The sequence below is a fragment of the Musa acuminata genome, chromosome BXJ3-2, assembly GCF_036884655.1.
Source record: "Musa acuminata AAA Group cultivar baxijiao chromosome BXJ3-2, Cavendish_Baxijiao_AAA, whole genome shotgun sequence".
Taxonomy (NCBI): Eukaryota; Viridiplantae; Streptophyta; class Magnoliopsida; order Zingiberales; family Musaceae; genus Musa; species Musa acuminata.
Window position 1 is genome coordinate 8,715,918 of NC_088350.1, and position 16,721 is coordinate 8,732,638.

At 35.7% G+C, this 16,721-nt stretch overlaps 1 protein-coding gene across 1 annotated transcript; it reads left to right on the plus strand.

Moving 5' to 3' along the window:
- The first annotated feature begins 3,085 nt into the window (after positions 1 to 3,085).
- On the plus strand, positions 3,086 to 4,795 carry LOC103974348 (thaumatin-like protein 1). Its single transcript, XM_009389152.3, has 3 exons — positions 3,086 to 3,246; positions 3,335 to 4,037; positions 4,308 to 4,795. Exons 1-3 carry the CDS (start codon positions 3,189 to 3,191, stop codon positions 4,498 to 4,500), a joined length of 954 nt encoding a protein of 317 aa, XP_009387427.2. The 5' UTR covers positions 3,086 to 3,188; the 3' UTR covers positions 4,501 to 4,795.
- The last annotated feature ends 11,926 nt before the right edge of the window (positions 4,796 to 16,721 follow it).

Sequence of the window (16,721 nt, forward strand, 5' to 3'; positions counted from 1 at the left end):
CCTTCGCCCATTGAAGGAAGGCAGCTAGTTGACGTCGGTGACCTCGTCGGAGGAGGAAGCCAAAAGTGGAGTAGGTCAAGACTGACCGAACCACTCTAAATCTCTGGTTTGCTTTTACCTTGAGCACTTTATCATTACTGCAAACCTCCTACATTGCTACTGCCCTCAGCGCCTTTACGAACGAGTTTTTAAGCTCTGATCTTTCAGAATCTGCATTCAAACGTAAATCGTGTTTTCGTACGATCTTCACACTGCAGTTTACGCTTACATTCGGATTCCATTTATAACTGCAAATTGCTTTCTACGTAAAACGCTTTTCAAGGTTCAAAACTGCTTTTAGACGCAAAACTACATTTAGACGTAAAATTACGTTTAGACGTATAACTGCGTTTAGACGCAAAACTGCGTTTAGACGTAAAACTGCGTTTAGACGTAAAACTGCGTTTAGACGCAAAACTGCGTTTAGACGTAAAACTGCGTTTTGACGTAAAACTGCGTTTGGACGTAAAACTGAGTTTAGACGCAAACTGCGCTTAGACGCAAACTGCGCTTAGACGCAAACTGTGTTTAGACGCAAACTGCGCTTAGACGCAAAACTGCGCTTAGACGCAAACTGCACTGTGATTCTGCTTTTATATCGAAATCATTTTTTATCGGACGAACGCAGCTTTAGCTTTTAAATTGCTGTAAGATTTCCGCTGCACTAATTCACCCCCCCCCTCTTAGTGCTCTCGATCCTAACACAATTGGCCCCTACTTGAGTTATAGGATTAACACCTAATCGTAACCCTAATTAACGTGCTAACTACGAATTTAAAGACATTTTCTAGGCTATTACAAAGTCCGCAAGTCAAGACTTTTCCGGCGAACTTCCGACAGTCTTTCGACGAACTCTCGGAAACCATTCTACGGACTCCCGGCAAGCTCCTAGACTTCACAAATTTGATTTTGGCGAGTTCCAATGAGCTTCTTCGGCAAGCTCCGATCTTTCTCAGCGAGCTCTGTGAATGTCCAACGAACCTTTCGACGAGCTTCCGAAAAACCCTTCGGCAAGCTCCCTACTCATTCTTGGCTAGTTCCGGTAGCATTCCCGATGAACCTTCGGACTTTCGTCGAACTCTTGAACTCACAACAAATCCTTCGCGCTTAACTCCGACACTTTGTTTTACTTTATGTCTTCGTCGTTATTGTAATTAATCCTGCACACATAAGCCAAAACTCTACTCCGAACTAGATAATTATTACAAAGCGAATTGACATTCTGTTGCCCGGCATGTCATTGGTTGGTGCTTCATCCGATTCATCGGCGCATCATCCTCTCTTGCGGCTTGTTGCCCAATCGGCGGTTGACCTCGGCAACCCTGATATCCTTGGCGCAAATCCGCTCTTGGCCCGATACCCGACGTCCGAAGCCTTCTGCCATCCAATATCCTAACGTGATCTCCTCCGGCGCAATGTCAATTCCTCCTGCGTTAACTGTCTAAACCTGATCGAGTAGACCTGTATCACTCAAAATGCAGTTAAACATCTAAACACAATCAATTAGTTTCATCATCAAAATCCGAGATTCAACATATATAAATTTCAATCTCTTGCCCAAAACCCTAGCAACAATCACAAAAGAATAATTGGGATATAAGAATCACGTCACTGTGCACAATATCTAAATCCTCCACAAGTAATCACAGCAAGAGTAAACTGTAGATTTGATCTAACTTGAGATGAGAACATTGTTTAGATGATTGTGAATAGTCTCTCTGTGTTATCCTTATTTTCTTCCATTTCTTTCTCTTGTTTTCTATCTTTTTCTCATCGTTTTTGAATCAAGATACTATTGCAAATATTTTCCCTCGTTGCTATCCTTTTTCGATCTTAAAAATATAGCCCCTATACCTCTTAATTTTTAATATAAAATTAAATAAAAAAAAATAAGCTGTGAGCTGATAAAGTCTTAGGCTGAACATATAGGCTGTCAGCCCAACATTCAGCTCAAATGTAAACTAAACACTCTTCCACAAGAATGATGAAAGAGAAAGCTTCTGTCGCTGTCATCTTTCGGCAACTCAAGCATTTAATTGTAACTATGTATAGTGAGATTGCCTATGTAATGGATAAGAAAAGTGACGACTCTCTGGGGCTCAGCTTTCTGCAGGAATCATTTTTCTCGCAATAGAAGGTATGACCCGCAAGCAACAACAGATTCCAAATGATAAAAAGAAAGCATGTATTCTATGCAGAATCTGATAGCAACTTTTCGCGTCTTTTTGCGATGAATGATTGGATCTGCCAACTCCTTTTCCTTATTCCCCATTGTTCTTTCTTTGCGGAAGTAAAGAGTCTTTGGTCTCGCTGCTTTGAATCACACAGTTTAAGAATTTTGCATGGCTCTTGTAGTCTCCGCCTAATGATTGAATCCGAACAAAGCTGTTCCATGGCCAACAGGGGTGGTCACCGCCGCCTGTCCTAACGATTTGCTTGTGCATGCCATATTTCACACGCTGCACTTTTGGCTTCACTCTTCCAACTCTCACTTACCATTTCAATGAACAAATGACATGGTTATATATATGACCTGTTCAGGAACAGGCTACATCATATATATACACAATCAGTGCAATATATTATATACATGGCCATACCGCATAGAATTTAAAGAATTATTTTTAACTACGATAAACTCTTGCTGAAACTACAACCAAAAAAGCTTAATTTTTTCCGGTTGTTTTACCTGTGATAATGCACCTCCTAATTGTTCCTTTACTTACTCCTATTATGTTCAATTCAATTTGCAGTTTTCTTGTGTTCCACGAGTGGCCTTATGGTGTATGAGTGAATAGAGGGGTAATATAGCTGGACAAAATCCTTTTGGCAGTTACGTCACAGAGCAGTTAACTTGCTATGTGATGTATCATCAATTCATTGAATGGAAGTGTATCAATTCATTATATATATATATATATATATATGATGTTGCAAGGGTCAAGAAGTCCAAACACGAAACCAAGTCATCATTCTCTTAGTTGCGTTTACACTCCCGCCGACTCTTCCCTCTACTACTATATATAACTGCCAAAGGACCATCACAGTTCTGGGAACTCGCCTCTTGGGTTCCCAAATCCTTGTACCCCATACTCTTACGTTACGCGATTGCTACCTTTACCTCCGTCGCGTTACAGAACATACTGGCGATGGCTGGATTTATGATTAGATTGTTTGTTCTGGTGCTGGTTTCCTTGTTGTTTCAAGGTGTTAGTCTCAGTGGGAGCTCTGTTTTCCTCTGTTTTCTTTGATTCAGCAGTTGAGATCTCGTTGTTTGTGTTTGTGTGTTGATTAGAGTGCTTGGCTGCTACATTTACGTTGGCGAACAACTGCGACTATACGGTGTGGCCCGGGGTGCTCTCGAGCGCCGGCGATGCGGCGCTCGCCACGACGGGATTCGCCTTGGAGACGGGACAGTCGAAGAGCCTCGACGCGCCGGCAACGTGGTCGGGCCGCTTCTGGGGTCGCAACCTCTGCTCCACTGACTCCGCCGGTAGGTTCAGCTGCGGGACCGGCGACTGCGGGTCCGGTGAGGTGGAGTGCTCCGGCGGCGGCGCGGCTCCTCCAGCCACGCTGGCCGAGTTCACCCTGGGCGGTGGCGGGGGTGGAATGGACTATTACGACGTGAGCTTGGTGGACGGCTACAACCTGCCGATGCTGGTGGCGCCGCGGGGCGGCTCCGGCGGGGATTGCGGCTCCACGGGGTGCGTGATGGACCTCAACGGGGTGTGCCCATCGGACCTGAAGGTGGTAGCGCGGTCGAGCGCCGGGGCCGGTGAGGGCGTGGCGTGTAAGAGCGCGTGCGAGGCCTTCGGGTCGCCGCAGTACTGCTGCAGCGGCGTCTACAGCAACCCCGCCACCTGCACGCCGTCGCCCTACTCCCAACTCTTCAAGAACGCCTGCCCGAGGGCGTACAGCTACGCGTTCGACGACGCCACCTCCACCTTCACCTGCTCCTCTGCCGACTACCTCATCACCTTCTGCCCCAGCACCACCAGGTAACCACTCGAACGGAGACGTCACCTCTTTTAGCTGTGGCGCAGAAGCAAATGCATAGATTGAACGCACATTTACACACACAGCACGAGATAATGGCGTGCTGTGTCGCTCTCGTCGGCCAAGTCGAACTTGACAGGCTACGACATCTGACATCACCATTTGCTATTGCTTTCGTCGAACTCCTGATGTAAATACAATATTTGCATTACGTTGCGCAATCCCACACGCTCACAATGCTTGACGATCTGTTGGTGGTTATGTTCCGGCAGTCAGAAGTCCACCGCCCAGAACCCGGATGCGACCGGCAGGCAGCACTCGAGCGACGACGGCGGGTGCCCGATGCTGATCCTCGGCGACGATTTCAGCGGTGCCGCGCCGGCCGTTGCGCGCGCCGCCGCACTTGCCGCTACTTCTCTCGCAAGTCTCGCCTTGCGTGGCCAGTTTGAGCCTCCATATCCCTAGTGAGCATCTGAGAGGAGACAGCGAAGAAGAGAGACGGCATAGGCTATATCTAAATTTGCAATCTGTTCATCGATGGCGACGGCTAGACCATACTGACGAATGATGCAGTTGTAAGGTGGTCGATTACCACTGCTTTGCTATAGAATTAGATTGGATACATTTCTCTTTCAAGCATGGGGTATCACGGAGGCGTCATTCTCCGGGATGTGAACGCGAGAGGCGTAGAACAAAAGGCAAAGGCATGCCGGTGAAATGTTATCAAAACTTATCAGAATCTCGCATTGCCTTTTTCTTCTCCCTCTTCCTTAGAATTGTATACGAACCCATCCATTCTCTTGGTGTGCGGAAGAGAAAGATAGTAGGGTGATGAGTGAGGACAAGTATTTGTGAAGGGCAATTTTGCCATAATGCCGCTGATGTTGGTGTCACACGTGACCAAGATTGTAAAGGGACTAAAAATTAATACCATGTTGAGGAAACTTGGAAGAGTAAACTCAGAATATAATAAATTTAAACTTTTAGGTTGTATATAAATGTTCAATCTAACGTATATCAGTTGTCATCTATTTAATTCAGGCAGATCGTCCGATTTCAAAATTTTCAACATGTTACTAATGTTAAAATTCACAAAATAAAATTGACTGATTATGGCAGAATCACGTATTTCTATGATAGAGATGGCATATATCATTGTCCCACAACTTTATATAAACTTTAAGACTGAAAAATTATTCTTGAATATTTTATATAAAGAAAGTATTGATCAATCTAACTGGTTAAGATTTTGACAAATTATTATAAGATCATACATACATACATACATATATATATATATATATGTATATATATGTATGTATATATATGTATGTATATATATGTATGTATATATATATATGTATATAAATATGTATATATATATATGTCTATGTATGTATACATATATATATGTATTTGTATATACATATATATATATATGTATATATATATATATACATATGTATGTATATATATGTATATGTATATACATGTATATACATACATATATATACATATATATGTATATACATGTATATACATACATATATATACATATATATGTATATATATGTATATATACTTATATATATGTATGTATACATATATATATGTATATATATGTATATATATGTATACATACATATATATAAGTATATATACATATATATACATATATATGTATATATATGTATGTATACATATATATATACATATATACATGTATATGTATATATACATTATATATATATACATGTATATATATACATATACATATATATATATACATATATATATACATATATATATAAATATATATATATGTATATATATATATATATGTATATGTATATGTATATATATATATGTATATATATATATATATACATATATATATATATATATATATATATACATATATATATACAAACATATTCTTTCATAAATATACTCAAATTTAAAAGAAAATAAAAGTAAAAGCATATAAAGATTTAAGTAATCACATATAGCTCAATTAAGAAAGAATGCTTGATGAAATCAATTTCCAAAGAGAATAAAACAAGAATAGACGAAATAGACAAAAGCTAAATTTTGATAGAATTTGAGAGGCACATTAGATGAATTATTTAAATAACAAAATTACTCAAGAAAAATATTGTTGGAAATATATTTCAATCCACTTTCAGATAAAATAAGTTTCATATAAATTAAAATTTCTAAAAAAAAGTTACAAACAATTTGGTAATCAAAGATCGGAGAATAAAATCTTTATTTTATAAAATTCATAGGTAGGATTTAATAGATAACTAGGCAAGTAATTATACTCCAAATCTTTTTATCTAGGTATCAAAAGAAAGCTCTACGAATTTAATTTCCAACAAAGTATGTTTTGTACAAATCAAAATTTTCAATAGGGAGTTATAAGTGGTTAAATATCTAAATGTTAGAAATTACGGTCCCTGTTTTGATCGATTCAATTAAATGTTTGGGTAGGTAAATTTACTTTAAATCCTTCTAGTAATCTATCAAAAGAAAATTTTAGATTCAGATCAAATAGTTTTTGTTTAAATTGGAAATCGATGCAGAGCTCAAATAAAGAAGAAAGGTCATAATCTCAAATATATATATATATATATATATATATATATATATATTGTGTACATGTTATGCTTAGATTCATTCCGGGTGTCCGATTGGTATATGATAATAAGATGCATTGTAAGTTGACTGGCTAATGAACTTAAAATGAGTCAACCATATGAGAATAATTTATTGCACGGATATGACACTAAACTGGATTGTGTGTATTATTATGTGTGATAAAAATGAATTGGGAAATAAGAGAGAGAAAAATTAAAAGTTTAAAGATATCATTTAGCTTTCTATTAAATTTTGATGGTGCATGGAGTGGCTTGAGTAATATTATGTAAAAGCCCATTGATGATAATGACGAGAATGATCATCGCAAATGCGACCTAATCATATTATACATCTGAGCTCTCACACGCTTACATTTAAAATTTTTACTTTATTATTTTCAGTTAACCTTTATTATATGGATCTTAGTAATAAAAGAGATATACATAGTTAATCTCAAATAATTTATATATCATGAATTGTTGTTATCTTGGGATTCTACATAGAAAAAAAGTTATCTCTGGTAGAGATACTATTTCAAAAAATTTAAAAATATCCTTAAAAAAATGAGATTGAGGGTAATCCAAGATTTAAAGAAAATGGTCGAAGAAGAGTATTTGACAAAGGGATTATGGAGAATATCGATTTTCTTTACAAAAAAAGGGATCCAAAAGACTCGGATGACAGAAAAAGAATCACCAAAAACTCCCTCGAGAAAATTCTTTTATTGTTTTTAATTAATTATAAAAATAAAAAAAAGGACTAAGGCATCAACTGCTAGTCCTTAGAAGACACAAGGGCCAATGCTCCTGCCACATCTACTAACTCCATTAATGTGTGTCATGTAAACATTGTCGTGCAATTATAGAGGTGTGATGACATAAGATTCTTAATGAAGACACGAAATAAACATACTAACCCTTTTAGAAATTCATTTGTACGAGAACGCATTGGTCGATCAAGTTCTAAAGAGTTTGGGTAAAAGTTGGTTAGACAATTTTATTCCTGATTATAGTAGATAATGAGGCATCATAACAGCTTGGAACTTTGACTTCATAGAAGCATCATTAAGTTATAAGTAAACTCGAGTCATGCATTTAATAATCATAGGTGATGGTATGTATGCTCTCTTTGTTATTCTCTTCAATTTATGCTTCTACATTTATTCTAAATCAATGATTTTTTTTATAGTCATCATTCTCACATGTATTTTAACAATATTAGATGGTTTTTGTACAATGACTGAAATTGTATCATCGCCTCAAGAGGATAAGATAAAATGGGTTGCTCCCATTTCAGTTAAATCATTCTTCTCATGACTTTCTCTCTTTTAATTAGGTTTATTAGATCTCCTTTTACTTGGTATAACAACTAATTTGAATAATCTCATAATTTTGTCTATTTGAATAAAACTTTTATGAATATTTATTGGATTTCAGCTTTTAAAGATGTTTCTATACAACGCTTACCTAGAACTGCGTATGATCATACCCCTTTATTAATCAACATTAGCTATCTCTTGCTAGAAAATATAACAATTATTTCCTCAAATTTAAACAACATTAGCTTAATTAAATTGAGACCCTTGAAATGATTTCTAAAACTTAGTCCCTCCCTCGAATCACCCCTAACCTCAAAGCGATTTTCAACACAAGCTCTTCTCCCTTAGATCCAAAATCCAAAGTCAAAGAAGAAAAATAAGGAGGAAACCTAGATGCTAACATAAAACAAACTTTTCAAGAAATTTTCTCAGCTTGAACTCAAAGACACCACAGGTATCCTAACTCATGACGAAAGCTTCTTCCTTTGCTTTCTTAACAATAAACTTATGACCCACCATCAATATCAAATTAAATGATGGACCAAAGCCAAAACTCTTTAGTTGGGGGGAAAAGGTGATAAAAACACTAAATAAATCATACCTTGGACAATGGAAAATCCTCACTAAAAATACTAAACTAGTTTTAGCTTTTACATCTTGGTATGGCTTTATTTGGAATGAGGTCACTAGTTTTACTCCTCCCGTCTCTCATCTCCCAACCTTCTTTAATGGTATCCCTATTACTAACTTCTCATGTCTTTGTACTCTATTTACCAGTTTTGAAATTTATACTGCCTTTCTTTAAATAGGGCTTGGCAAGAACCCCGAACCTGATTGTTTCTTAGTCGAGTTCTACAATTATTAGTAATATAATTTGAAAGACTATAATTGAAGCATTCTCTTCCTTTCATACTAATAGCCTTCTTTCTTTTGTCTGGATAAGATTTAACTTATTTTTATACCAAGTGTTCGGTCTAATCGATATATGGGTTTGGACTAATGATTTTGACAGTAAACTCAAATCTGATTTATCAAAAAAGAAAAAAAAAGAATGAGATGCGTGCAAGGGCAGCGTAGGAACTGTCCGTGCAACGAATAGTGGCAACGCGTGAGAGAAAACAACAGAGATAGAAAAACAGTAAACATTATCAATTTTGGCTTAAATTAAACGTGGAGAATCCTTACAGCAAGCTCTATAATTCTAATAGTGCTGATATGAAGTTTATCCTCTCTGATGTACTTTCCTACTATACTCATTTGGTGAGATCTAAACTTTTCTTTTGATGAGATTCATCTATGTGATGATGATATGCTATTCTTGAGCCAAGATATATGATATTGATATTATTATGATCTTCTTGTTATTTTAGAGAAGACTTATTGTAAACTTGTTATCATTAGTAGTGATAGTATAAGTTTGAGGTAGACTACGGTCTCATGGTTTTTCTCGCATTGGGTTTTTCACTTTAAAATTTGGTCTCACTTTGTGATTGATTTATTGATCTACCGTTTATGTTGTTTTGATTCATATGTGTTTTGATATTAAGTTAGTATTTTGATGAGGAACCAATTTTGATACACAAAAAGAAAAAAGAAGTATTCAGCTTTAACCAGTTTTCCCAACAAGTGGTATGAGAGCTAGGTTATTTGGTGCTAGTTTTTTTCTTGTGTGATTGAAATGAAACAATTAGATGGTATGATTAAATTAAACTCATCAAATTATTCAACTTGGAGGCATATGATGGAAGATTTGCTTTATTACAAATATTTGTATAAGCCCATCAAGGTTAAAGATAAACATTCTATTAAGGACGATTAAGAATGAGAAGTTCAATATAGAAAAACTTTTGACTATATTAGAAGATGGATGTATATTAATTTGCATGAGCATATTCTAATGAAACATGAGCTGATATTGTTTGACAAAGGTTAGAAAATCTCTTTACGAAAAATACAGTGAGAAATAGAATTTCTCTCTCCTCAGAAGACTTATAAATTTGAAGTATAAAGATGGTGGTAATATTATTGAGCACATAAGTCTATTTCAGAGTCTTGCAAATAAGCTTGTTGCTATTAGGATCAAGAGCGACACTAAAAAGGGGGGAGGGGGGTGAATTAGTGCAACAGAAAACTTTTATTATTTCAAAAAACTTATTTTGATTAAAACCAATTCCAATGAGAAAGATTTCAATTCAATCCGTTTCGGAAGGAATTTGAACTTGAAACCTTTCGTGAAAGTGCAAGAGAAGACTAAGGTGATTTACAGCAATGTAAATAGGACAAATGAAAAGCGTTGGTTTCGTAAAGTCTTCATACGATTAAAACCGATCTCAGAAGATGTTTACGTGAAAGCGTATGTAGACGTAGTTAAAGCACAATAAGGAGGAGAGACAGTTTACTATAAAAGAAAGTTGCTCAAAGTAAATGTAAACCGAGTTTTAGAGTGATTCGGTCAAAGTGACCTACATCCACTTTCGGCTTCCTCCTCTGACGAGGTCACCGATGTCCACTAGAGGCCTTCCTTCAATAGGCAAAGGCCAACCACCTTTTACAACTTTTCTCCTTTTGCCGGATTTAGGAGACAACCCTTACAAGTTTCACTCCTCTTTCTTGGATGGTTACAAGGCTAAGAGATGAAGGAGGAGAACTCTAACTTTTACAACACTTTTAAGGCTCAAGAGCTTAAGATTATGCCAATATGTTTCATACCCTTTTATGTAGAAAAGGGTACGATTTTTAAAGGCCCCAATAGCTTCAAAATTAGAGCCAAAAAATGTCTAATCCTAGATTTCCAAGGTCCTAGCAGTACCACCGCTATTATTAGGTGGTACTATCGCTTGACACCTGACACTAGGCGGTACTACCGCTCAGTTTGGGTGGTACTACTACTTAGTCTGGGTAGTACCACCACTTGACAGAGCTCGGAGACTGAGCTCTGGCGGTACCACCGTCTGACAAGGGCGGTACCATCGCCCAAAATTCTTGGGAGATTGAGTCTCCCAGGTGGTGCCACCGTCGGCCAAGAATTCAAGGTCCTGGTTAGGCTTTGAATCTGGCCTAAACCAGCCCAACTTTGGGCCCAATTGCCCCCTAATTAAGTTAGTGGGATTACCTCTCAATCCTAATTTAATTTATATTTTAACTATGATAATTAAGACATAATTGCTGCACTTTATGTTCTGATGCATCAATTGCTCTTTCGGCGAGCTTCCGACGTACTTCTGGCGAACATCCGGCGAACTCTCGGCAATTCTTCGGTGGACTCCCGGCAAGCTCCTGGACTTTGCGATGATCTTCTTGGTGAGTTCCGACGAGCTTCTATAGCAAGCTCTTGGACTTCTCGGTTGGTTTCCGCAGAACTTCCGATGAACTTCCGAACTTCCGTCAAACTCTTGAACTCCCAACGTGATCTCGATCTTGACTCTGGCATAACACCAACTTTATGTCTTACTGCCATCTTAGTTAATCCTATACACTTTTCTCAATATATAGATTAGATCAAACAAATTACAATTGACTTCATCATCAAAATCCGAGATTCAACATTCTCTCCCTTTTTTGATGATGACAATCAATTGATGACGGATTTAACCTTAACTCCCCCTATCTATATGTCATACTTGAGAAAAGACATTCTTGAATTCATGACCTTTGAATTCAAGAGACATATTGATAAGTTAAATTTATTTAAATTTATCAATACATACATCATGATTCCTATCATGATCTAATATTTTCAAAATGATGTCAAGGCATGTCATCCATTTTCAAGTCTGATATTTCAAACATGAAAGATGACAAAGATAGTAATTCATCATTCTATGGAAGATATCAATAGTAAAATTATAAGTTAAGCTCTAAATATCTTATCATAATGAAGAAAATTTATCAAGCAAATATTTCAAGTATATATGATGAAATACATTGCATGCATTTGTCATCAATTTACCAAATTTTGTTATTATTTCTCTCCCTTTGTTATCAACAAAAAGGAGAATAATTTCAACAATGCAAGTGTGGTAAAAATTCATGCCATATTTCAATTTGTAAAAATTCATACCAATAATATTTCAAGCATTTATGACATGGTATCATTCAAAAGTTCTCACATTAAAAATTATAAATATTTAAAGAGATGGCTTCCATCAACTTCTCCCTTTTTACTTTTCATCAAAACTTTACACGAAGAAGGAGAGTAAGGAGGAAAATCCATTAAGAACCAACTTTGAATGAAGTTAAAAATGATAAAAGAGTTTCATTAAATCATGCTTCAATTTTCATAAGGATAAAAATAGTCATGTGAAATCAAATCCTCATTCTTGCAAGTGTTCATCATAAAAAATCATAAAAATTCTTCCTTCATTAAGAAAGAATTCATGTGAAAGAGTCATCATACAAAGGATAAAAGAAATTCTGTGAATAAGCCTTCAAATTCATTTCCCAATAAAGAGATAAATCCGAGAGATGCATTTGTTAATGACTTTCATGTATAAATACTTCATACATTCATAAAATGTTTTATCATAGCTTTTCATCACTACTTGCATGAGGTAATATCATTAGTACTTTGTAGTACTTAAAGATTAAGAATCCGATATATGATTAAAACTACTCAATATTTAATAGAAATCATAACCATCAAGGTAAACATGATATTGCATCATTGTATGATAACATGCTCATCATCATAGAGACTTTTAGCATCAAAACATAAAATTTTCAACATCAAAGTAAGCATGTTATTGAAGCATACAACCTTATCATCATATAAAATTCGTATCATAAAATTATCAGCACAGAATTTAAGTGAGTGATCAAAGAATTAGAAAAATTCGAAAACGAAATTTAACAAATTCATGCATTTTGATAAATTAACATTCCTAACTCCGCAAATGCTCATCAAATAATACATCAAGTTATAGATACCAATATATCAAGGATTTTATCCATTGAAAAGACATATCAAGTTTAATTCTTAGAGTGATATATTCATTAAAGTAAGCATAGAATTTAACCATCAAGGTAGTTAGCGTAGAATTTTACCATCAAAGTAAGTAGCATAAAAGCACAGCATTACGATCATCAAAGTGAGTAGCATTTTAAGTTTACAACATTAAGGTGAACAACATAGTATTACAATATAACAAGGAGGAATTATGTCCACTTTTCCGAAATACATACACAGCTTATTCAGGTGGTGGAAAGTTAAAATGTCTAAATAAGGTATTAAACTGTCGGTGAATCTACTGCAGCTCAGTTAAGATTTTGGCGTTGTTTAAGTCAATCTTGTCATTGTTCAAAATGATCCATCTGAATCCCTGTGTCTTCGATAGATGAAGGGGGTGCTTGCTTTATTGGAGGTGATTTCTTAAAGGGACCAATTGGAGGAGATTGATTACCCCTAAATATTGGTGTTTCCGGTTCTGGTTCAGGTTGGAGGGGATCGGTCCTTCTAGGCAATCTAATCCACATACCATTTCTGAATGTACATCTCATCTGTTGAAGTATATTTTTATTTATGATACTACAATATCGTAGGCATGGAGTATTTTTGTGATTAAGTCACCATATGGAAGCATCATATCCTTTTTTGATATTTCAATTATGTTTTATTGGATTAGTTAACCAAAACAATTGTTATATCCCTTCATAATCCAATACATAGTATCTAGTTCTATTTGGCTTACTTCATCATGATGATATTGCTTTGGGAGAATGATACTAATCAAGATGTGATGAAGTATTTTGATGCTTAAAGGTAGCAAATGTTCATAGTTTTTTGGAAATATTATTAAGTTAGGATTGCCAAAAATTTTTCCTAAGGCATCAACGTTAAGTGGTCCCAACTTTTTCATCATTCCATTGTCCTCTAAAATAATAACCTCTTTCTTTTACCGGGATTCCTATGATATCATAAATTGATCTATCCATAATGGATATATGACGTCCTAATAGATAAGTAGATACCCTTTCTTCTTCATCTACATGTAGATTGTTCGTAAAATAATCTAATAAGTCTAGGGTAGATAAGTTCACTTATTTGAAGAATTGGGAGAATATCTAGATTTGTAAACCATTGAATAGGTTCTAAATCACTTAGTTCTTCTAAATCAATATATTTTCCCTTATGAACATGTCTAAATTCTATGGATGCAAATTTTGGGCATGTTGATTAGAATCGAAAAGTAGGGAGTCATAATTTTCTTCTAATCTCCTCTTCCCTTTGTCCCTAGAGGATCTTCTAGAACCCATAAAGACTACTATTATGAAGATAGATAATAAGCAAAAGTAGATAATACAAAGGAGAAATCAATGCCATTTAGAGAATACCTTAGTTGTGATCTTCAAGAAGATGTAGGAGATTGATCCTTGATCTAGTAGGAAATAGGGATTTTTTGGGCAATTAAAGGGAGAGAATGGTGTTCCAAGGGGGTTTGGAGCTATTTGGGGGAGTGGAGAATGAGTTGGGGTCGGTTCTACCGCCGGCCCTAGCTTGGATTTATAAGGGGGCAGGTTACGGGCGGTGGCACCGCTAGTTGGATGGTGCTACCGCCTGCCACCCATGACAACTGGCGGTGCAACCGCCAATTGGGCGGTGCCACCACCTATAGATAGTGAGCACTGCTTACAAGGTTGTGTGGGGCTGATGTGGATGATTTCAATTTGAAGGAAGTTTTTGTTTGTGAAGCACACAACCATACTTATATCATCATGTAAAAATTCATATCATAAGAGGAGAAGATTTGTATGTTCATGATTGATCACATAAAATACATGCCATACCCAAACATTATATAGAACTCATATGTTTACAATAAGTTCATGATTCATCATATAAAATTTATACGCTAGCATCGTTAAACTCGTATGGAAAAATGCATATAGCTCATTACGCACACTATAAGATCATGATTCGTGTGAGTGATCCAAAGAAGGTCCGAACATAGATTCATGATCTTGTTAGAAAGAATTCGATCCGGAAAAAAATTAAGGAAGGAATGTATCCGATTAATTTAGAAATCCAAAAGATGTGAGAAGGGGAATTCATGCATAAGAGTTCATAAATTTCAAAATTTGAGAGATCAATGTTAAGTGTTTATCACATAAGATTGCATCACGAACTTATAATTATCATTTTGTAATTGATAGTTTTAATTCTAATGATCCCCTTTTTTGTTATTTTGGATAGAGAGCTTTATGAGTTATTTTGGATCTCTAGTCATAAACCTTGAGCACAAAAAAATAAGATACTATCTCTTGCTCCTAGCTTGTGATGGTATACGTTTCTACAAAAGAGGATGATTTTTAGGTACCCATTTGACCTTGGGTGCCTCAAAAATTGATTTTAATTGCTTATCATGTTGTATTGAGTCATTTGAGGTTCTTTTAGGAACCCAAATCAATTTATGTGGACTACATTTCTTGAATACACATGATAAGCTACATGCCCAAATTTACTACAAAAGTTACATTTCTTTTGAGGTGAAACATGTAAGGTAGGGCCTTTAACAAAGGTGGTTGGATTATAGTGAGAGCTACTCATAAATCTGATTCCGTCTTTTATATAAACGTGACTCTTATTGGCAAGGATCATGTTCAAGGACCTGCTACTAACCTCAAACTTTTCTAAGGTTTTTTTAAGTAGCAAGTTTTCCTTTTGAAGCATTTCTAATTTATCACATTTCGTACATGGAGCTAAACTATCATTGTGCTCAACTTTTAATCTATTGTAATAACTAACAAGAGAATCATTCTCGTTTTTTAATAATTTTATATTTTTTACTAATTGATTTGTATTCATCAAATAAATCATGAAAAGCATTTAATAGTTCATCAAAAGATAAATTTGCATCAAATGAACTACTCACCTTATCTCCAATGGCCATTAGTGCATAGTAAGCTACTTGCTCGGTGATGGTAGGCTCCTCTTCTTTGGATGCACTTGAGTCATCCCATATTGCTTTAAAAGTCTTCTTCTTTGTTTGCCTCTTCTTGGCTAGGGGACGTTCGCTCTTGTAATGTCCTGGCTTCTTTCATTCGTAGCATATTACTTGATCTTTCTTGAGTTCAAATTTATTTTTAGTATCATTTTTATATTTATTCCTTTTTATGAATTTTTTGAATTTCCTTGTTAAGAGTGCCAAGTCTTCATCAAGGTCTTCATCACTTAAGTTTTCTTTTAAGTGGTCTTCTTGGGTTTTTAATGCCATATCCTTCCTGTTCTTTGGAAGGGTGTTCTCAAGCTCTTCATGAGTTTTGCATGTCATTTCATAGATCATTATTTATCCAATTAGTTCTTCAAAAGGAAAATTATTTAAATCTTTGGCCTCTTGAATGACTGTGACTTTAGGGTCCCAACTCTTTGAAAGGGATCTTAAAACTTTATTAACGAGTTTAAAATCCGAAAAACCTTTACCAAGTCATTTTAGACCATTGACGACATCCATAAATCGAGTGTACATGTCTCCAATAGTCTCACTCGGTTTCATTCAAAATAACTTATAAGAATAAACTAAAAGATTAATTTTTGACTCCTTCACTCTACTAGTGCCTTCATGAGTCACTTCGAGTGTATGCCAAATATCAAAAGCCGTTTCATAAATCGACACTCGATTAAACTCGTTTTTATCTAATGCACAAAATAAAGCATTTATAGCCTTAGCATTTAAAGTGAAAGTCTTCTTTTCTAACTCATTCCAATCGTTCATTGGAAGAGAAGACTTTTGAA

Bases quoted from the DNA above. Each gene is read 5' to 3' on its own strand.
- LOC103974348 (XM_009389152.3), top strand. From the start codon at position 3,189: ATGGCTGGATTTATGATTAGATTGTTTGTTCTGGTGCTGGTTTCCTTG. The intron at 3,247-3,334 runs GTGTTAGTCTCA...TGTGTTGATTAG, and splicing joins GGTTTCCTTGTTGTTTCAAG to AGTGCTTGGCTGCTACATTT. The intron at 4,038-4,307 runs GTAACCACTCGA...ATGTTCCGGCAG, and splicing joins TTCTGCCCCAGCACCACCAG to TCAGAAGTCCACCGCCCAGA.